Here is a 23,095-nt window from a genome sequence, read left to right as displayed (position 1 = left end):
AATATTAAGGCTAAAATATCTAGTTTGTAAGCTTCTTGAAACTAGATATAACTTATGTAATCTTTGTATATCTTCCAGGAAAGGTGTATTTGTTGAGTGTATAAATAATGAACAAGTAGTAGTTTCAAGGAAAACTATGGTTATGTTCAGTACATTTATTTTAAAATATAAGGGAGAGCATTTTGGGGGCAAGTTTTTTCATCAAATTGGTTAAATTAAAAGGCTTTGATGCTTAAAATGTAAGTTTTCATTATCTGAAAAAAAAATTTACTTGTATATGTCACTTCATTTCCCAACAATATTTGTGAAATGAAGCATTATTCACTTTGGTAAATGAGATGTTTATTTTTTTCCTCTTCTAATAGGATGAATATTACAAATTAATTAATTTGTTTCTCTGGTTTTCCATTTTGTCACATTCATGCATGCTGACATTTTCTTTATCTGCTCCAAATGGTTTTATTTTATTGTTATTTGAATGTGCTTTTTTATTGTGGAAATTTTACATGAATATTTACTAAGTTTACAAGAAAATGTCAAAAAGTTTGTGGAACATTCAATTATCTTTAATTTCATTTTTGCACAAACTTTCAACGCTTCCCATGTAATATGAATATCTTATCATAATTCTTTTTTGCTCTAAAAGTGAAAAATGTCATTCTGCAATGTGAGACAGGCAATAAAGTTTATTGAGTTGGTTTATGAATTAGGTAACTGTTAAATTACAGAACATACCTTTCTGTTGAAAAGTAGAAGTGTAAATGTGTTGTACTCGTTTTGTTTATTCTGCATATTTGTCATTGTAATAGATTCACTGGCCCAGTAAATCCCAGGGTAATCTGAGAAGGTAGACTATTTGAAGAACGCAGCATCAAGATTACATTCATTACTGATCTTCAATGCATGTGACAAAACCTTGCTCACCCCAAGTGAAGACTGGTGAAGATCAAAGACTTCAGTATGTGTCACACCTCAACGTAAAAAAACCAGAAGTCCTCAACTGGAACAATAAATACCATCTTAATCAATGGAGCAAACATTGTGCCACAGATTTTCTTTTACCGGGATCCACAATCAATTCCCATAAAAGCAGCAGTCAGGAAATCAAGTGCCCTATTTGTATTGGACAAATCTGCTGTAAATGACCTCCTTGAGGATTTAAGATGTGCCTGACCCAAAACATAGTATTTTTAATCTTTTCATATGTATGCCACAAGCTAGGCAATGCATAAGAAAGACTGGCGAAGAATTGATGCATTTGAATTTGAAGGTTGATGAAGAATATTGAATTTACCTTGGACTTCCAGAAGAATAAACAAATATATCTTGGAAGAAGTATAGTCAGAATGCTCCTTGAAAGCAAGGATAGTGAGACTTTGTCTCGCGTACTTTCAATGTAAATAGCAGCAGCTAATGATCTTGGAGAAGGATGTCTGTATGGGTAAAGGAGAAAGTCAGCAAAAAAAGAGAAAGACCCTCAACAGGATGGATTGACAGTGGCTGCAACAAGGGGCTGAAGAAAGGACACAGCCGGTGCTTCCTTCTGTTGTACATGGGTCGTAATGACTGGGACCAGTTTTAAGACACCCAACAACAGCATCAACAGCAAATGCTCTTTGTTCTTGCTTGTTTTGTGCTGTCGGCTTGGGCTGATAATGACTTTGTACAGAATAAGATTTTATCGACTTTGATGCCATCTTCACGGTTGTTAGTATATTCTCAAGTTAATTGTAGCCAGAATGTATCTTGGGTACCTTCTTGTCTAGAGTATACTATATTAGATAATAGTCTGTTGGGTTTAGATTAGTTATTTTTTTGGAAGTAGATCCTAGTCCGTCAGTCTGAAATCTCTGCTGAAACCTGCCTCTCTGGATGACTTTGTTGGTATTTCAAATACCAGTTTCCTAGTTTCCAGCATTATAGCAATGTACAAGTGACCATAGTATAATAAACTAAGAGACAGGTCGTGGTTAAGTGCCTAGAAATAAATATACTTAGCATAGGACAGGCACCTTTATGTTACTCAGTGACACTCAGAACAGTAGTACGTTTTCCCTGAAAATATTTCATATATGCATGCATGTGAATATTTCAGATATATTTGTGTGTGATTTGTATTTTTTTTTCATAAAGTTGAGATCCTACTTGTATTTTTATGACTTTTCTCATTTAGCATTTTATTATTGTGAGCATGTTTCCTTGACAGTGTCAATACCTCATGTAACTGAATCTGGTTTGGGGTACTTTTCTGGGGGAAATAATGATACTGAGAAGCTCTATAGGTCTAATAATCAAATGTACTCTATTTAACCAGTGGTTAAAACTTCTACTCTCCTCATCACACACCACCTGTAAAAGAAACATGAACCCTACTTCTATAATTTTTCAGCTTCTGCAGTTTTTTGGTCTAAAATGTAGAGGTGGTATAAACTGCTAACATGCTCAAAGACTCGGAGGCTCAAGTGTACCCAGAGATATGATGGAAGAAGGCCCTGGTGACAAATCAGCCATTTGAAACTTAGGGAGAAGAGTTCTACTTAGACATATATGAGCTAGCCATGAGTCGAAATCATCTTGACTGGTTTGGGTTTGGGTTGAGTCATGTGAAATTAGAATGTACTTCCTCATGTGGCCTGATTCAAGTAGTTTAAATGGACAAAGAATGAACAATTTTGCATAGTTGTTACTTTACCCTAATCTCCATTAATTTTAGCAACCTTACACATCTTTCTGTGGACCAGAATAGATACAACTATGGATACCTTTATATAATGATTACAGTTCCTTTATCTAATGGTTACAGTTTTGCTTTTTTTTTTTTTAATGGCAAAATTAGTTTTAAAACATGGATTTGAAAGCTAATGTTGGGTATGGACAAGCAGTGTTAAATTATTTTAAGTATGTTTTAAAAACAACTAATAGATTTATGTGGTAAATGTTCAGTATCTGCAATATTCTACTTAGTTGAATTCCCCCGCCCCCCGCCCTGCTACTTGAATCATAGATGACTGGTTTGCTTATTTCATTGCTTAGGCATATTCAAATCTTATTATTTGATGCTTGATAAGACTGGAGGTTTTCTGTGTCAGGTCATTATTGAGACTGCCGGTTATAATTGTACTGTGTGCTCATTGCACTGTCAACTAATAACGAATGGTAGTTAACAGGATTCTGTTTTGTTTTTGTTTTTATCACACCAAATGTAAAACAAGGGACGCTTGGACATTCGTGTTTAAAAATGAACTTCTCTAAAATAATAGTATACCTTTATACTAAAGGTATAAATCCAACATAAAAGCGGAAATTGGACTTCAAGAAATGTTCAGAAAATATAAAATTACAAAATAGAATTAATTTTGGAACTTAGTTTTTCAGCAGTCCATACGAACTTTCTTTAATATTTGAATTTTTTAGTAAGCTCGTTATTAATTGCTATTGAGTCAGTTTGGCATCATGTCGATATTATAGACAACAAAATGAAACACTGCCTGGACCTGCACCATCTTTATGATTGCTGCTGTGCTCACATCCATATGCAACCAGTGTATTTTGAGTACCATTCGACCTTTGAAGTTCATTTTCCTATGTATTTGATATCCTTCTCTATATTAGGATCCATGGTGTTTTCATTTGCTGCGGTTCAGACTAGATTGCCACGCCTTTCTTCCTAATCTATCTTGGTCTGGAGCTTTGTTTAAACCTCTGGTTAGTCGTTTGGCTAGTTGAAATACCAGTGGCAAAGCTTCCAGCATCATAGCAACAACATTTAACCACCAGAGTAGGAAAAACTGACAGACAGTTGGGTTCAGTAAATAGTTCAATAAACAGCTCAATAAACTAAGATGGGAAATTATGATCTAATCAGAATTTGTGTAATTTCAGTAAGGTGGGACTGGAAATTGAAGTCTAATAAGACTTTGTTCATATAGAGTAGAACATGGCAAAATGGACTATCATTACATGATTCTTGAATTAGTGATTGTGTCCAAAAATGACTGCAGACTAAAGGGCCTGGGCACTGGGAAAAGTACCTTGGAGGTTAGTCAAATTAATGTTTTATTTTCAAAGGTTTGTTAACAGCTTATTTTCATGAACTATTTAAATATGTTGTGTTTCTCATAATGAACATTACAGCATCCTTGACAAAGGAATTGCCTGGGCTTACAAGACATAATGGTTGGGGAAGAGCAATGAGGGAGACAGAACACCTATGTAGCCCAGAAGTGCCGTGAGCTAGAGGCTAATAGGTCATGACCAGGACACCCTAACTAGTTTGTACCACAAAGTTGAGTAATGTTTTTCACAAAAGAAACCCTATCTAAAATCATTCCAAATTAATGGAGTGCCAATTAATTTGTTACATAGAAAAGTATGTTCTGCTTCCGTAATGAACCAACAGAAAGGGTTTCTAGAATGCAAATGCGCAAACGTGTTCCTGGACACTTACCAGCATAATCTTGGAACATGCTAGAAATGTAAACTGTCAGGCACAACTGAATTAATAACTTGCATGGGTGGGGTGAGTAGAGGGGAGGTAGGAATCTGCTTTAAGAAACCCACCTTGTAGAGAACCAGTACTCTAGATTATGATGTATATCAAACTATTAAAATAATAGCAAGTTTTCAGCATCACTAATTATAATTTTCAAACAGCTGTTGCGTTAAATTTTGGTTAACGATTTCCAAACCCAGCTGGAGTTGAGTCCTAGTTGCTCCTTAGTCTTTGTACTTACCAGTGAATGGAGCACCAGGTGCAGTTGTGGAAGTGTGAGAATAATTCAGCTTTGTAGACTGTGCTGGCATTTCTTTCTTAATTTTGACAGTGCTTTGATCTTCGTGGTGCGGTATTTCAACAATGAAAGCATATCTTTTTAAATGGCAGTTTGTATTTTTAAGAATTAAGGAACTATGTGAATTTTCCTGTTTAGTATGAAAACCAATATTTTTAGCTGTATTACAATTCTCAAATATAATAGTTTCTTTTTTGTCATCCTCCCTAGGATAGACATTTTTATCATTTCAAGTGTTTTCTGTGAATAATTTGCTTTCTACCTTCTTTACATTTTACATTTTACATACATAGACTCATTTTATTTTCACTGTGAGGCAAGTGGACAAATTTATTTTGTAGTAATGAGACCCAGCTGTATACCACAATTCCCTCAAGAAGTATTCTAAGGCATAACTTTAAGAGATAAAACAAACATGTTTCCTTGTTTGTTGAAATGTATTAACAAGTGAATTATCCCAAAGTGCACAACATGGTCAAAAACATTTACAATGCTGAATTAGTAGGCATGTGATTTTGGAATAATACTAAAAGGATTTTTGTAGTATTGATAGAGCTATTGAAGTCAAGGGTGGTAGTCTAAAAATTCTATTTTGACTTTGACTTTATTTAGGCTTAACAACACCCAACCACAGCCATAAACTTAACTGCCTGCAGAACCGTATTCATTCCTTTGATACCAGCTGCTGTTCTTTTGTTGGAACTGTAAATTTCTATCTTGTTTTGAAAATGTCTGTCTTCAGCAACCAACACATTTGTTGTATCAGGTCTCTTCTGGCTCGTTTTGACCCTGTGTATAACAGAATGAAACGCTGCTAGATCTTGCGCTGTACTCACGATCCTTGCTATGTCTGACCCATTGTTGCAGCCCCTGCGTCAGTTCTATGCATTGTCACTTCCACATTCCACGGGCACCTGAAACTCAGTATGTCTAAAACTGATGACTCAAAGTTTCCGTCACACTAACCCTGTGTATGTATACGGATAAGTATATGATTTATATTACATTAGTAGCCTGTAACGCCCACATTGGTACTTGAGCAAGAAATAAACTTCTGTTGTAGTAGGAAATTTAAATTGGATTATAGTAGCTGATGATTTTCTACTGAATACAGTACCCTTCCCTAAAGCTGGTCATCATCTGTCTGTATTCCCTTTCTCCAAAAGTTTAAACATATAGGTAGTTGGATATGCATAGAGAGGTAACAGATCCCATATTACACTCATCAGTGTAGTGTTTTCTTGCTTTATTGATTTCTTCACTATTCAGATGGGTAGTATTTAATGCTTAAGTATAAAATAAAAGTCCATGTGAAATTAGTCTCTTCAGGATATATATTTATTACCTAGATTGGGCTTAGCAGGAGGGACCAGTCTCTGGAGAAGGACCATGATGCTTGGTAGAGAGGCAATGAGAGAGAAAGACCCTCAACAGAATGGATTGACACTGTGTTTGCAAAATGGGCTCGAACATAACAATTGTGAGGATGGTGTGGACTGAGCAGTGTTATGTTGTTGTTCATGGGATTTCTGTGAGTCGGAATTGATTTGATGGAACCTAGCAACAACAGTTTGGACCTAAGTTCAAATTCACTAACCTGAATTTTTTTCTTCTGCTTCAGTTGCTAGACCTAACCCTACTTCTCATTCATGAATAGCATTGTACTACTTGGTAGAAAAACCTGTAGACACCTTAATTTTTCTCACTCTCACTGCCACGGAATCTCTTACAATTTTTGATGACCCTATAGGACAAAGTAAGGAGCTGAGGTGGTGTAGTGGGTTATGGATTGGGCTGCGAAGCGCAAGGCCAGTAGTTCAAAGCCACCCAGCCACTCCTTGAGAGAAAGGTAATGTTTTCTACTACCGTAGAGTTAGTCTCAGAAAACCACAAGGGCAGTTCTACCTTGTTTGTCTGCATCGCTATGAGTCAGAATCGACTCGATGGCAGTGCGGTTGGAGAGTTTTCTAGGACAGGGCTGAATGGCTTACAGTTACAAGGCTGTAATATTTTCAAACTGTTGACCTTGTGGTCAGCAGCCCAATTTGTGATCCACTGTGCCACCATGGCTCCTTAGCTTCTATCAATTCTCCCATCTCCTCTTCACCCAACCTTCTCTTCCCCTTAGCTTAAACTTCCTACGAGACCCTGGAGTTTATACTTATTGCTACTCCCCGTAACCTTCGTTATGTCTTCAGGGCACTGATCCCCACCTCTAAGTTGCCACTGTATAGTGGTGCCTCATGGAGCCGTACATTTTCAGAGTCACATATGGCTGTTACTTAAAATTCTTCAGCAAGTAGCTGTGGTTTTTGTTTATTCATGTTAGGGTGTATTGCAGGGGTGTTATGTCACTGGGGGTCACCCTTTTCAAGTTGTCACATGTTTTTCCACTTTGTCAGTACATGAAACCCAGGATTGATGAATCTATAGAGATAGCAAATAGAATGAGGGTTATAGGGGGTGGGGGTACGGGAGGGAACAGTGGTGTTGGTGGGAAGAAGGAGAGACTATGTCAAGAAGTCCACGTAGAAAAAAAATGTTTGAAAACAGCAAATTGTGATAGCAAGTATACAATTCTACTGGACATGATTGAACTATGGAAGATATGATATATACATTAAATCTTAATTTTAAAAATAGCTGTCTGTTGTTTATGTCACAAAATAAAGTCTGTGGACCCTAGGAGCCTTCAAAACTATTTTCATAATAGTTTTCAACATGTTATGTGTCTTTATCCCTGTGGCACCAAACTGCACTGGCTGTATTTTCCCCACTTTGTCGTCACAGGTGCCCAGAGAGGGCGGTCTGGGGAATGGTCAGTTTTACTAAATCTTGATAAGTTACTCTACTCTAGTCAATGCCTACTCCCAGTGACCCCCCCTCCGTGAGATTCCATAACTGTTTACCGGAGTAGAAAGCCCGGCCTTTCTCCCTCGGAGTTGCTCTTAGTTTCAAACTGCCAACCATATAAAATGGAAAGTACGCTAAGCACTTCTGCTACATATTAGAGTACAACGGTTTGTCTTAAAGAAACACTTGTGTGATTATTGCAAGCTGAACAAGCCACTCAATTCAAAGAACACTATTAGTTGGCAAATATTTTCTCAAAAAAGAACCTGTCATTTCAAGGGGGGGAAAGACAGTATGTGTTGCCAATTAAAATTAAGAAAACTTGTATAGTTTTTTGTAATGAATGTGTCAGCACCCTGATACTTGAAGGCAGAGGTTTTCCTGATGAGATTGGAGATAATGTGACTGTGATTTTTTTTTAATTTTAAGAGGTGAGTATAATTAAATGGATTAACAAGGAAGACCTACATAATTCTGTCGACCAGATTTTTCCACATGACCAGTTCCAGATCAATATATCAGTGTATTAAAAAATAATAAGGTTTCATATCACTTAGTAATTACATTAAAGATACTACCACTTGTTGAGTTTTAATGCAAATATCAAAAAGAATATTTCCAATTACCCAAAAAACCATCTCCTTCTAACAATATCTGTGGGAGCTCAGTTTTCAGAATCACAGATTCTAACCAAAATAATGGTAGCATTTTGAATCACAAAACAGATAAAATTCATTTGTCTTCTCTTAAGCCAGGCATTTAAAAATATTTACAAAGATGCAAAATAAAGTTACTCTTTTTACTAAAAAAATTTTTTTTGTTGTTTGGGAATTTTTTTTGGCAGAAAATATCATTTGTCCTAACATAAAGGTTTTATAATATCTTTAAATGGATTAATATTAAAATATTTTTTAGTTTTAATATGCTGTTTATATATGTGACCCTTAAGCAAAATGTGTTTGCGGTCCTTAGTAGTTTTTAAGCACATAAAGAGGTTCAGAGCCCAATAAATTTGACCTATACACACAACTTAAATTTCTGTATAGTGATTAAGATCCTCTGATCTGGCCTTGGCCTACTTCTCTACCCTCACATCTTACGTTACCTTTACCTGTCTTCTGTGTTACAGCTCATGAGATCCACTTCTAGGGCCTCGTGTAACATCATGCCACTGAGAGCTTTGCTCATGGTTTTCTCTTTGCCAGGAATGTGTTTCTTTGTCTGTTTAGAAGTACTTTTTCTTGGCCACTTCCTCTAAATCCTTCTGTTAATATTCCGCTTTGGGACTGCCATTGAATCTTGTATCAACTGTTATAATACTTTATTGCCAAACTCCCCAACAATAGTTTTATCTCTAAGAGTTTGTGTAATATTTGTAAATTTACATATTTTCAGTAAATGTTTTGGAATTGGTTAATAATGATAATGTGAAGAATTTGGGTTTGTAAATTATCACAGCATTCTCGTTACTCAAAGCCACATAATACAGTATGATACTTCCAATTACTTGAATTCTTACTGCAATAATCAGAGATATTCTTTGTCTTAGGACAGACAAAAATACATCTGGGTATAACTGAGTAAACTAGGATTATGGGAGAGCATGTAAGCATTCTGTTCCCCTTTCCCACTCGCTGTCACCGTGTGTTTCCATCTGTATTTCTGCTTTTTCCTACATTTTTGTTCCTCAGCTGGGAGGAGTCCTACACAGACATATAAACACTGCAGAAGAAAAACATATCAAAGCCTTAAGGATTTTATCTAGTGGTCCCGAACCTCAGAAGTCACCTGGTTTTTGTGCTCATGAGAGCAGAATTTCATTAGGCACAACTCCTTGGTGGATTTTCCTTTACCTCTGTATCCTGAGAGCTTGATAGCAGCCACTAAACCAGTGGTTCTCAACTGGTGGGGTGCGACCCCTTTGGGGATCGAATGACCCTTTCACAGGGTTTACCCAATGAATATAATTTTATGGTTGGGGGTCACCACAACATGAGGCACTATATTAAAGGGTCGTGACACTAGGAGGGTTGTGAACCACTGCTCTAAACTGTTGTCTATATTGTGCACTACTAAATTATTGGAGAGGCTTTTCTTTCCTGAGCCACAGTTTACTTGGCTTCCTGATGTCGTCTACAGAAAAGAAGCCTCCTTTTCACAATATTTTTTTAAACATTTTGTGCCAGTCTGAGTGGACGAGAGAAACAAATTCATTAACATGCATATGTATATAAGAAAGAGGCTTATATACAATAGCAATTGAATATTGAGAAAACATCCCAGCCTGGTCCAGATCAAGTCCATAAGCCCGGTATTAGCCCTTATGTCCGATACCAATCTATAAAGTTCTCTTCAGACTCACGAAGCTCATGTAATAACACTGAATGCAGGAAGATCACAGGCCAGTGGGTAGAAAGTCTTTGGATCCAGTGGCGTTGTAAGCATCTCAGTGCTGGCAGGGTTTCCACATAACTTCTCCATCCCCCAGGGCTCTGGCTGCATCAGGGTAGGTCCATGTGGCTTCTCCTCAGAGATGTCTCGCAGGGAGTGAGCTGATAGTCTCTCCCACTTTCCAAGAAGGAAATCCAGGAATTCCCAGAATCCTTAGGGGAAGGCCATGCCCACACAGAGGCCTCATTGGATATATCCTGATTGACAGTCTGGACTCCACCCCTGTACTCTTAATCCTCAAATTGACACCAGATTATGTAAGTACCATACATTTCAAGATATTTTTAATTCTTTTTACAGATTTTTTCTTTTCCAAATACTCAATTTTCTATACTATTCTGTGGCATGGCCCATCTAGTTCATACCCATTTTTGGATATACGCTAGTTCTTTGTGTTCCTTTGAAAATATGCCAGATTTAACACACAATATTCCTATGCAATTGGGTACAGATTTTTTTTTTTACTTATTCCTTCCCATCACTTAAGAAAGCTAATTATTTAGTGAGGACTAAGTAAGTTTGCCATCAGAGATGGGAGTTTAAATTCTGACTTGGTTCTTAATTTTGTGTTTAATGTGCGTTTAGCATAATATCACAGAATTATTGCAAGTGTTAAATGAAGTCCGCAGCACAGTTGTTACTGTGACAATGAGGTAGGTGCCCATCAGTGCACCTGAATGTGCACTCATGTCTTTGCAGCTCCTTTACACTATTGTTCGACAATTCTAGATTCTAATTTACAAAGGTATTTGTTGCATATCAACTTTTTGCCATTCCCCAAGCTTTCACACCTTCTTCCATTAACTGTCTACCTTTTGAAAGCTGCCCTCACCCTTTCAGAGCTCAGTTTATATTCAGTTTCTGAAGGTTAAAATAGTTAAAAATGAAACCTGGATGTCAGCTGACCTCTGATTTTTAATTATGATGTTTTATATTTTTCAAATAGATAGTTCCTCCCAAAGTGTACTTCTGTAGTAACTAATGTGATGCTGTCGAATTGATTCTGGCACCTTACTGCTCAGGCTTGTCAGATTACATCTGGACTCCATGGAGTTTTAATGATTGATTTTTCAAAAAGCTAATTGTCAGGCCTTTTTTCTAAGGTTCTACAAGGTAGACCCAAACCTTCCACTCTTCAATTAGGAGCTGAGAGCATTAACCTCTTGCACCTGTAGAATGTCATGTCATGTTTAACTATGATGCTCCACATCCCGATAGAGAAATACAGTATATCTCAGACAGTCAGAATGGTATGGAGCACAGACTGGATTTAGACCTGGGATGGTATCCTAACCTCATTACCCAGCTGGTGACTGTTTAATTCCTTGGCCATTTCATTTCCTCATCGAAGTGGGGATAATGGTGCCTCTTAGGATTGGCTTAATGTTGTAATTAAAATGAGCCCATAGTTTATGATACCTATATTTTAGAATGCTTCACCTTTCAGATTTTTTTCTCTAGAGGAGAAAGTACATAACATTAAATTAACATTTTAACATGAACCTTCCAGTGATTTAGTATATTCACAATGTTGTATAACTGCCACTTCTGGATCGAAAGCACGAGATAGACTGTTTTTGTACAACTTAATTTGTAATATTGCTAGAGGTGTCCCCCTTCATTTCTTCTATGTATCTTCTTTTGCATTCTGGGGGAAATGCGGCTGAAGTTTACATTAAGTAAGAGGTTAGGAGAAGCGAAATACAACTGCTTTAAAAACTGCATACTAGGGTAGGCAGTGATTTAAATAGAGGAACCATGAGATAGATTTATGGTAGAAACATGGGCGAACCCTACCAGTAACCCAACAACAAAAAGAAAGATGGAGAATATTGTTTATACCTCATTACCTGAAATCCCACAAGTATTTATATGCACTATCCTACCACATTTTGATAAACCAGAGCTGAACTAAATTTTAAATAGTAAAGTTCAAAATTGTTGCTTTAAATTATGAATAGTTTATTTCCTAAGTGCATTTTTTCACCGTGATGTTTAATATTCCATGCAATCTGTCTTTGTGTGTTTGAGAATTAATTCAAGCTGTAGAAATTCTTTCAGAATGTAAAGTGACTTTTGAACTGTACATTGTTCTCTGTGATATGCTAAACATAACGAATTTGTTATTTTGTTCTTGGTGTGCATGTGTGTAACCTTCAAAACAGTACTTCAACTCCTCACACCAAGTCCTGAAAAAGAAAATTATTTTCCAGGCTAGCTATTTTTAAATCAGTTAGATTGTTCATCTTGAAAATGTAAACTCGTTATCAATATTTTTATGTATCTTAGCCTTTTATCCTTGTTTTTCATTTCTTTTGTATTTTTCATTATGATGGTTCAAAGTTCAGTGTTCTTAACTTCTTCATAAAATTTCCTATCATCAAATTAATTCTAGCTCATAGTGATCTACCATAGAATTTTCAAAGCTATAAATCTTCGAGGGAGCAGGTAGCTTCATCTTTCTTCCGTACTGTGGGTAGTGGATTTGAACTACTGACTTTGCGTTTAGCTGCACTAGGTGCCTTAACTTCCTATACTCTTACAGAAACTTAACTCATATCTGTTTTTCTTTGCAGAGAGGGCTATTGCAAGACATGAAGTACGAGAAATTGAACAGCGACATACACTGGATGGCCCTCGGCAAGACACAGTTTTAGATGAGGAAGAGGACATGGTCATCATTTATAACAGAGTCCCCAAAACTGCAAGCACCTCTTTTACCAATATTGCCTATGACTTGTGTGCAAAGAATAAGTACCATGTCCTTCATATCAACACTACCAAAAATAATCCTGTGATGTCACTGCAAGACCAGGTAAACACCATTTAAGGAATGCACAAATACTTGTTGATATCATCCCACTCAAACGTTCCTCAAAGAGAGAGTTATACTTACTTTAGAAACTGGGTAGTTATGCAAACAGGCTTGTTGGCTAATGTAAGGCTGGGGGTTCGAGCTTACCTAGGAAGGCCTCTGAATAAAGGTGATCCTATTTTTGAAAAGTCATCTATTGAAAACCCTATGGAGCACAGTTCTTCTCTGACTATAAGGGATGCTATGAGTTGGAATCAAATTCAGAGAATTTGGTTTGGTTTTATGCACATTCCAATGAAGCCTCGTGGAAGGACCAACCAAGTTGTGATAACTTTACATCTTCAAACTATTTGGCACATTTGCTTATACAGAGTATCTATTCACATTTTTGTCATGTAAATGAAGTAATGAATGGCTTGGCTTTAATAATGATGTTCTTTGGTGTGATACCATTTAAAAATGCAAAATACTTTTGGCAAAATACCCCATAATAAAAATCACTACATTATCTCAGCTCATAAGAGAGGCATATTTATTTGATAAATACCTGTAATCTATATAGACCAATTTTGTAGCTAGCATCCTAAGTCTTATTTTATCCTTACCTAGTAATTTATATAATTATTAGCTATAAACTCCAAGAGAACTGGAATTTTGGCATATATTTTTCCCTATAATTTGTCTTACAAATTCCTGGACATGTTAGATAGATAATTTAATAAAATGGTTTCAAAAAAAGTGGAGAAACTCTTTATGAAGTCACGTTTATCATCTCTATGACAGTAAAGCATACCTTTCTCCATCACTTGGAGTTTTGACTGCAATTATAAATAAAGTTCTATCTATGAATAGTAAAGAGGATAGGAATTGGGTCTCATGAAAAGGAAATATAATCATGACAATTCAACTTAAAATCAAATACTATATTTATAATGCTGTTGAGAAAATTCCAACTCAGAGAGACATTATAGGGCATTAGAACAGCCCATGGGGGTTTCTGAGACTGCTATTTGTTACTGGAGCCGAAACCCTTATCTGTCTCTTAAAGCAACTGTTGCTTTCAAACTACTGACCTTGTGGTTAGCAGCCAATTGTGTAACCCACTATACCATCAGGGTCCCTATTAACACCCATCCAAAGCAAACTAAACCAAACTCAATGCCATCAATTTGATGCCGACTCAAAGCAACTTTATAGGACAGTCTAGAATGGTCCTTGTGAGTTTCCCACACTGTAACTCTTTACAGCAATGGTTCTCAACCTTCCAAATGCCGCAGCCCTTTAATACAGTTCCTCATGTTGTGGTGACCCCCCAACCATAAGATTATTTTTGTTGCTACTTCATAACTGTAATTTGCTACTGTTATGAATCAGGCAACCCCTGTGAAATACAGGAATAGAAAGGCCCGTCTTTGTCCTGCAGAGCGACTAGTGGTGTTGAACTGCTGACTTTGCAGTTAGCAGCCCAATGCATAACCACTACTAGACCAGGGCTCCTTAAACAACATATTAGAATAGCCTTATTAGAAAAGGATTTGTGATGTTCTATAGTTAGAATAGTACTAGTCTCCCGGTGGTCTCTGGTTTACTGTATATTCAGGATACAGTGAACCTTACTTAGAACAATCAGGGTTTGTGTGTATGTGTGGGTTTTTTACTTCTCATCAATAGTACTATGTTCTACAGACAATGTTGCATCATTTAATTTGCTGATGTATCGTTCTCAGGTGTTTATTGGCAGATGTTTATATATAATGTTTCCAGCCCCCAAAGACACATAAATCAGGTTTATAAAGATGTTGGTAATGAAAGGCAATAATAATGAAATCTGCCACACAAAAAAAAGATCTCAACTTATTTCAAAACCACCTTAAGATAGATGGGAACCCCATTATAAGGTAGGCATTACCTGTATTTAGAAATAGGTCAACTTGTTTTATTATGACAGAATTAACAGAATACATTATATGGCATATATTGAGGCAAGATAATTAATACTGATACACAGAGCTAATGTTGGCTTTCTTGTTAGAGAGTGTCTGTAAAGTCTAGTGGTATTTGTATATCATTTGTCCATGTAATTATTTGTCCTCTGCAGGATTCATGATAATGATTTTTTTTTTGGACAAAAATCTACATCCATCTACCAAGTCAAATAACTCTTCTGTAAATGAGAAGAAACATGAGCTTATTTAGCTAAGTGGGTCATAAAAACTGTTCATTAGGTAATATTGTACATCTCAAGGGCAAATGCACTAAGTACTCAGTTTTTATACAGTATTTAGTAGGTTTTAAATCTGCTGACATTATTACTTTTTAAAATGTATCTTGGTGTAAAAAGAACATTTCTAATGTTCACGTAATGATTTCAGATGTTACATTTTTTAGAGAAATAATGTCACCCTTTGGGTTCAATTTCCAGGAGAGTTTTGTGTCCAGCATTGTGAAATTGTCTGACAAGTAACTGTGACTGTGTCTGACAGTGACATCAGCCTTTTTTGTTTTTGCTTGAAATATAAATCTACAGAAACTCACCAGATACATTTATAAGCTCCATGTAGCAGTGTATTTTCTTTTAATAGTTTTTTTGTTGTTGTTATTAAAAACAGCAAAAACCAGTGGGAGAAAAGCACAAATTCTATCTTTAAAATATTTGGATTACACACTGTATTAGTCTGGGGTACTTTTGAGAAACAAATCCACAGAACTCATGTATAAGAGAGAGTTTTATATAAAGGTTAAGTGTGTATCAAGAAAACATCCCAACCCAGTGCTGCCCAAGCCCACAAGTCCAACATTAACCCATATGTCCGACACCAGTCCACAAAGTCCTCCTCCAGCTCACAAAACAGACGCAATGATGCCGACTGCAGGAGGAAAGCCGAGTCAGTGAATGTGTAAACACCTCAGCGCTGGCAGGGGTCTCCACATGGGTGCTCCAACACTGAGGGCTGCATCGGGGTAGGTCCATGTGGCTTCTCCTCAGGGATGTCTTGCAGGAAGTGAGCCTTGCCAGCTTAAGCAGGAAACTGGCTAAGGTAGTTGCACCTGGACCGACCATCAGAAAGCAAGAGACCCAAGAACTAGAAGGGCAAGGCTCACTAAGCCATTTATCCCTCCGCCTTTCAGTTAACTCTATATGTGTTTATCGGCCAGGTTGGCATAATAAACTAACTACCTTACCCACTCAACAAAACTTAAAGCATGTTTGTTTTAAGTTTAGGAGTAAGGGAGAGGATTGGTCGTAATCATTTGTTCATGGACTTTAAAATGTCAGCTTGTGTATAGGAATGGCTTATGTACCCAGACTATCTCATGTACCACATGGAAGGAGCCCTAGTGGTACAGTGGTTCAAGTGCTTAGCTGCTAACCCAAAAGGCAGTAGTTCAAACCCATGAGAGAGAAATATGACCGTTAGCTTCCGTAAAGGTAAATTTTTGTTGTAAGGTGCTGTTAAGTCAGTTCCAACCCTGTGCACAACGAGGAAATTCTACCAGGTCCTGTACAGCATAGGAAACCATATAGAGTCAGTCTACTTTGTCCTCAGAGGGTGGCTATGTGTCAGAATCAATTCAGTGACAATGTGTGGTTTGGTACCATACCTAAATTATTCACCGATCTCTTGTTCTAGATGGAAGCAATTCTTCAAACAAGCCTTATTTACTGCTTCCTCATTGCATTTTTATGCCAGCCTCAATCGAGTGAGCATCATCTCAATGTACACTTCTAAACTAAATTAAGTGCCTTAAAAATAGGTTTCAAATCCCATCTTATATAACACACTTTTATTTTCATACCATTATTTTTTTGTTACCGTGTACAGTTTTCAGCTGCTTTATTGCTTAAATAGGAATTAAACTTTCTATTTTGCTGTTTATTTTTCTTTGGAAAACAGTTCTAATCAATATCTGTTTAAGTGAAGATAAGATTTTGAAGATAAGACTTTTATTAACTCTGCTATTGTCCCAAGTTTCCATGTAAAGTCCAGTTTACTCAGAATATTTTTGGATATAATAGAAGACTACAGTATTGATTCTCTCATCCTTCCAGCCACCACAGTTTAGCCTGCTTGCTCCTCCGCTGTCAGCTTTAGGTCTGTCGTAGACATATTCTGTACATGCAGTACGTGGCAGTGTCCTAAACTGTCTGCATACTTAATTATTTATGTGAAAAATTTTGGAGGAGCAGCTTGTGTGTTTTTAGTCAAGAATAAAACTATTGAGTACATAATTTGCCATCCTTAGAAGCAGTGTCAACTCTGCTTTTGAGTTTTTCATTTATTTGTTGATAATACAGTAAATACAGAGATTATACTACATTCTTTGGGAAATCTTTCATATGATTTGTTTATACTTTACTGGAGAACATAAAACACACTAGGAAGAGAGTTAAAAGCATATTTATCTATGTAACATTCTTTTGAAAAATGTTTAACCTGAATCTAATCCTGAAGACACAAATCCATATTTAAAACATTCTACAGAATAACTGTCCTGGGCTCGTATATGTCAATGTTATTACATCAAGAGCAGAAATGAGTCCAGGAGGTTGGGAGAGAAGGTTGGGAGACTAAAAAGGAAACATGGAAACCAAATGTACTGTGTGATATATTCACTGGATTCCGGGCCAAATTAAAATCTTTGCTCATAGTATATGGTGAGGCTTCTCAGGTTACATATAATGTCTGTACTTGCTTTGAAATAGTTCAGGAGAAATTAAGAGAGAGGAAAAAAATGTCAACTGTCTAAATATTTAGTGAGTCTCGATGAAGTGCGTATGGGGGATGATTTTTGTAGTCCAAAATTTTTCGAAAAACGTTATCAGGTAAACATTTGAAAATGTAAGTGATGAGAAGACTAATAAGAATGAAGTAGACAAAATAAAGAATGAAGTAGACTTAGTTATTAGAGTTAGATATTTTTAATGAACATTACAGGTTGTGAAAGTTGGAAACAAGAAGGAATAATCATTGGAAAGTATGGACTTGATGATAGAAACAAAGCTTTTTTTCCTTTTTATCACTTGATAAAAATTTGCAAGACCAATGAGTGGTTCAGAGTAAATACCTTTTCTCAACAGCATAAAAAGCAACTACCTATGCACAAGGACTTCTGCAGATGGAATATTCAGAAATCATATTGACCATATATGTGGGAAGAGCTGATGGAGCAGCTCAATATGAGTAACTAAAACAAGGCCAGGGTCTGACTATGGAACAGACTCATCGATTGCTCAGATATAAGTTCAGATTAAAGCTGAAGAAAATTAAAACAAGCGTATTGGAGCCAAAATACAACCTTGAGGCTCTCCCACCTGAATCTTGAGAACATCTCGGGAACGGCTTTGACACACTGACCACTGAAGACAAGACCTGATGGTCTGTGGAGGACAGCAAGACCGTCGTGCATGAAGAAAGCAAACTGTCTTTACAAAGGAAAGAGAGAAAAGCTCAAAGTGGATGCCAGAGGAGACTCTGAAACTTGCTCTTATTCATATAAGTATCTAAAGCAAATGGAAGAAAGGATGAAATCAAAGAGCTGAACAGAAAATTTCAAAAGGCAACTCTAGAAAACAAAACCAAATAATATAATGAAATGTGCCAAGACCGAGAGGTAGAAAACCAAAAGAGAAAAACACAGCATATCTTAAACTGAAAGAATAAAATAATAAATTCAAGCATCAAGTTGCAATCGTGAAAGATTCTTTGGGTAAAATATCAATGGATACAGGAAGCATCAAGAGAAAATGGAAGGAATACATAATTACTGTATCAGAAAGAACTAGTCTACATTCTACTATTTCAGGAGGTAGCATATGAACAAGAACTACTGGTGGCTGAAGGAAGACATTCGAGTTGCACTGAATACATTAGCCTAAAGCAAGATTCCAGGAATTGATGAAATACCAATTGAAATGTTTCAACAAGCTGAGGAAGCCCTGGAAGCACTCACTTGTGGGTGGCACGATATTTGGAAGACAGCTAGCTACTTGGTCAGCTGACTAGAAGAGATCCATAGTTGTACCGCTTCCAAAGAAAGGGTACTACAGAATGCTCGAACTATAGAGCAATATCACTGATCACACATGCAAGTAAAATCTCGCTGAAGATCATTTAACAGTGGTTTCAGCAGTATATTAGGGAACTGCCAGAGGATCAGGCTGAATTCAGAAGAGGACATGAAACAAGTGATTTCATTGATTATGTCAGATGGATCTTGGCTGAAAGCAGAGAACAACAGAAAGATGTTTACTTGTGTTTTATTGGCTATGCAAAAGCATTCATTCAACTGTGTGAGTCACAAAAATCTATAGTCTTGAAAAGAATGTGAATTCCAGAACACGTATTGTGCTTCTGAAAAACTTGTACATGGATCAAGAGGCAGTTGTGTAAAAGAACCAGGGTTCAAAATCAGAAAAGGTATGTGTCAGGGTTGTATCCTCTCATCATACTGATTCAATGTGTATGCTGAGCACATCATCAGAGAGCTGGATTACATGAACAGGAATGGAGCAACAGGATTGGGAAAAGTCTTTTTAAAACCTGTGATGCCGATGACACAACCTTACTTGCTGAAAATGAGGAAGACCAAGACTTAAAACACTTGCTAATGAAGATCAAGAATTGCACCCTTCAGTATGGATTACAACTCAATGTAAAGAAAGTTCGCTATGGGTAGGAACTGACTCAATGGTACCTAGTAACATATGGAGGTAATAGATAGGTGTCATCAGGAGAAAATAGAAATTCTAATTCAGAGGGATCAATTTGTGGCCTGATATCCTGAATTTTGGAAGACCTTCCACTTAATGCCAAACCTGTTGATTTGTTGGTAGATTAGCTGAGATCTGGACCGTGATTTGAGTTGGGCCTTTGGAAAGCTGCATATTAGTCTCTCCTAAGGATGGAGGGATAGTTATCTTCAATTCATATGTCCCCATTCAGCAACACCCAATCCCTTACTTAAGCTGCAGGCCTTTTTACATCTATCTGTTATTTACTAGCCACACTGGCCTTCTTTTGTTCGTGCCACCAAGCGTAGGCCCCTCCAAGACCTCTGCACTTAAACAGTTTCCTGGTAAAATGCACTTGTTGACTGCAGGTTACCATTTAAGGAGTCAGCTTATATGGTATCATCTTAGAAACACCTTACCCAGCTCTTCTGCAAGTTAAAGACATTTTCTGAATTACTGTTTCACCTGACTCTGTATCCTTTGTGTATGAAATTATATTTATGATACTATGTCAGCTTATGAAATTCTTATTTATTGATCCACTTTGTTGCTGCTTATCTCTATCATAAGCTGCCTTAAGGGAGGAACCTCATCTGTCTTGTTCTCCAGTATAGCCCCTTTGGTGAACTTGGAAGCTAGTGATCAACTTACCCCCCCACCCTTCTCAAAAAAATCAGCCATTGCAAACCTCATGGGGCACCATTCACCTCTGACACACATGGGGTTTCCATGACTAGATAGTGACACAGTGGTAACTGTAGCTACTCCATAAACTTGTGGAATCAATGAGTGTATGAATAATGAACTTACTTTGATTCTAATAGTAGTTCTTAGACGAACATTAGGCCCATGTTGGTAAGTACTGGCAGAGTGAGCCTCTCTGATAGATGGGGGCGTAGTCTATCAATATTCCCTTGGGTGACCTGTAATCACTTCCAGCCCCCGCCCCATTCCGAAAAAGAGGCTGAGTCACACAGTTCTAAACTTTAATGTTCTGTTGCTGCCGAGCCTCTCCAGTGTAGGCATACTTCACTTTTTGAGGGTTTGTTGACACCACTTCGCTTTTATGATAGGCTTACTTTAGTACCTGTTTTTGCTAACCTAAAGAAGCCTGAGGGTTTTTACTTCTATTCGAAAAGGCCAAAAGCAAAACTAACGTTCAGCATTTCTTTTGTGGAGAGCTCTTAGGCAGCACACACCCTGAGCGTGACATTGCTCAGCTCCTTTCTGAGACTGCACTCAGCAGCTCATCAGCACTCCACCATAGCAGTGGGCTGTGCTTTTGACCCCGGGATGAGCATGGCACTTTAGGGTTTGTGTGTGATTTCCTGTGATTTGGTAAGAAGAATTGGGGGTCTGAGAACTTTTTCTTATGTGATTAGTAATCTCTTCTCCAATTTTGCCCTTTGGGCTTACAAAAGGTTTCCTAGGAACAGCCTCCTTTCTGATAGTGGGGAAACCTGTACCTCTTTGCATAGAAAACCTCCTCCCCGTTTAGTCTTACAGAAGTGGCCTTAGCTGTACAAGGAATGTTTATTTTCAGGAAATGCCTGAGTAGGAGTTTGGTATGTTGTAATTATTCAAGCTAATAGTAGTATTCATTCCATAGATAGTAATTATGAAGTTGGGATCTGGCCAGGACATTCAGGATGGCATTCTTCCCCTTTTAAATAGTAAAAGCAAATTCTTTTGTGATCACAGATAATGGTAATGTTAAGGTAACTCTTACTGAGAATGTAGATCTCCGTGCTGTTAATGAGATGGTGCTTTCTGAGCCCTTTCCTAAGGCCCTGGTTCAGGTCTGATTCGAGTAGCAAATAAATCACAGCGCCACTACCTACATCGCTGGTGTTTTCCCTGAAGGTCTCATCTGATTACTTGCTAACCTGACTCTGCCTGAGTTATAAAATCTGACAAAAATCCCAGTTAGGTTCTGCTGCAGGCTGGCTATAAAAACACCCTTTTTCATGTACTGTACCTAACTGCTCCTTCTGAAGCATCTTTCTTTGTAACCTGTTTCCATCAGAGTATAAAATTTCAGCTTTGTTTCTTATCAAGTCAGAGTTTCCAGTCTCCTTGATTCATCTGATACTAGTAAATTCTGTTCCTCTTTGCCTGCTGCTTTACCTTTCCAGAGTGCCAAGTTTAGTTGGTAAGAACCCATGAAATGAGCTCAGTAGACGCTTGCTAATCTAATATCCATTTCTTTTCCTTAGTTTGTATTACAGAGTCTTGCTTTGAGGTCTTAGACAGAATGCCCCACTGTAGAGGAAAACCAGCAAAAGACAAATTGAAAACAAAGCAAGTGACTTAGAAGAAAGAAGTGAGAGGCAGATAATGATAGAGCAGGGACTGAGGCTGGACTTGATAAAAAGAGGAAGAAAACAGAGGGAGCCAGGAAAACTTCTGGACAATCAAGGGGAGAAACATTTCTAAAAGGCAAGTGTGTAGCTTAATGGTTTGAAAAGAAAACTTCACACGATGGTTTTTGTTCTTTGGTGTCTGCTACCTGATCCCTTCAACACCTCGTGATCACACAGGCTTGTGTGCTTCTCTGTGGGTTTTGTTGCTTCCGAGCTAGATGGCCGCTTGTTTGCCTTCAAGCCTTTAAGACCCCAGATGCTATATCTTTTGATAGCCGGGCACCATCAGCTTTCCTCACCACATTTGCTTATGCACACATTTGTCTTCAGTGATCATGTTGGGAAGGTGGGTATCAAGGAATGACCATTTAGCTGAGCAAAGTGCTCTTGTATTAAGGGAATGCGCACGAGGAGGCCCAGTGTCCACCTGCTGTCCTACTACTAAACCTATAGATATATGCACACAGGTCTATTTCCCCCATAATCATATATATATTTACATATGTACATGTCTGTATTTAGGCTTCTATGTATACCCTTTGCCTCCTATTCCTTTCCTCCATTTCCTTATGCTTTCCTCCTGTCCCACTACCATGTTCACCCTTCATTCTGGTTTCAGTAATTCCTCTCAGTTACATTTCCCTTGGTCACTCCCTACCAGTCCTCCTATCCCCTCCCTGCCACTGGTTTTGAATGACTTGTTGTTCCCTTGTTCCTGGGTTGGTCAACACCTCCTCCCTTCCCCTACCTCCCACACTCCCATGTCCCTCCAGGATCATTTCTTCTCACATTGTTTATCCAGCCTATCTTATCTAGATGGACCTGCAGAGATAATAATATGTGCATAAAATTGCGGATGGCTTCGACAGCACCAAACAAAGTGGCACATGAGAACATGGTGGCGACTGTAGCAACACCGACAAGCTAACAAACAAAAAAGCTACCGACATACAAAATTTAAAAGAAGAGAAAAGAAGAAAAAAAACAAAACAAAAAAACAACCAAAACACCTTCCCCATATAAAAAGACGAATGTGTGCTGAAGATGAATGTGTGCATAAGTAAGTGTGGTGAAGGAGGCTGATGGTGCC

At 37.5% G+C, this 23,095-nt stretch overlaps 1 protein-coding gene across 2 annotated transcripts in view; it reads left to right on the top strand.

Annotated features, from left to right (window-relative positions):
• Positions 1-23,095, top strand: part of HS2ST1 (heparan sulfate 2-O-sulfotransferase 1) — a 179,301-nt gene that overhangs the window by 111,386 nt on the left and 44,820 nt on the right. For both annotated transcript variants that reach the window (XM_013003878.2, XM_004699276.3), the window contains exon 2: positions 12,671-12,909. In XM_013003878.2, coding sequence (XP_012859332.1) covers positions 12,671-12,909 — 239 coding nt within the window. The remainder of the gene's footprint in view (positions 1-12,670; positions 12,910-23,095) is intronic.

This window comes from Echinops telfairi, unplaced genomic scaffold (assembly GCF_000313985.2).
Source record: "Echinops telfairi isolate 266 unplaced genomic scaffold, ASM31398v2 ScPeMD7_443;HRSCAF=831, whole genome shotgun sequence".
NCBI classification, from domain to species: domain Eukaryota; kingdom Metazoa; phylum Chordata; class Mammalia; order Afrosoricida; family Tenrecidae; genus Echinops; species Echinops telfairi.
This window is presented reverse-complemented; position numbering and strand designations above follow the sequence as displayed.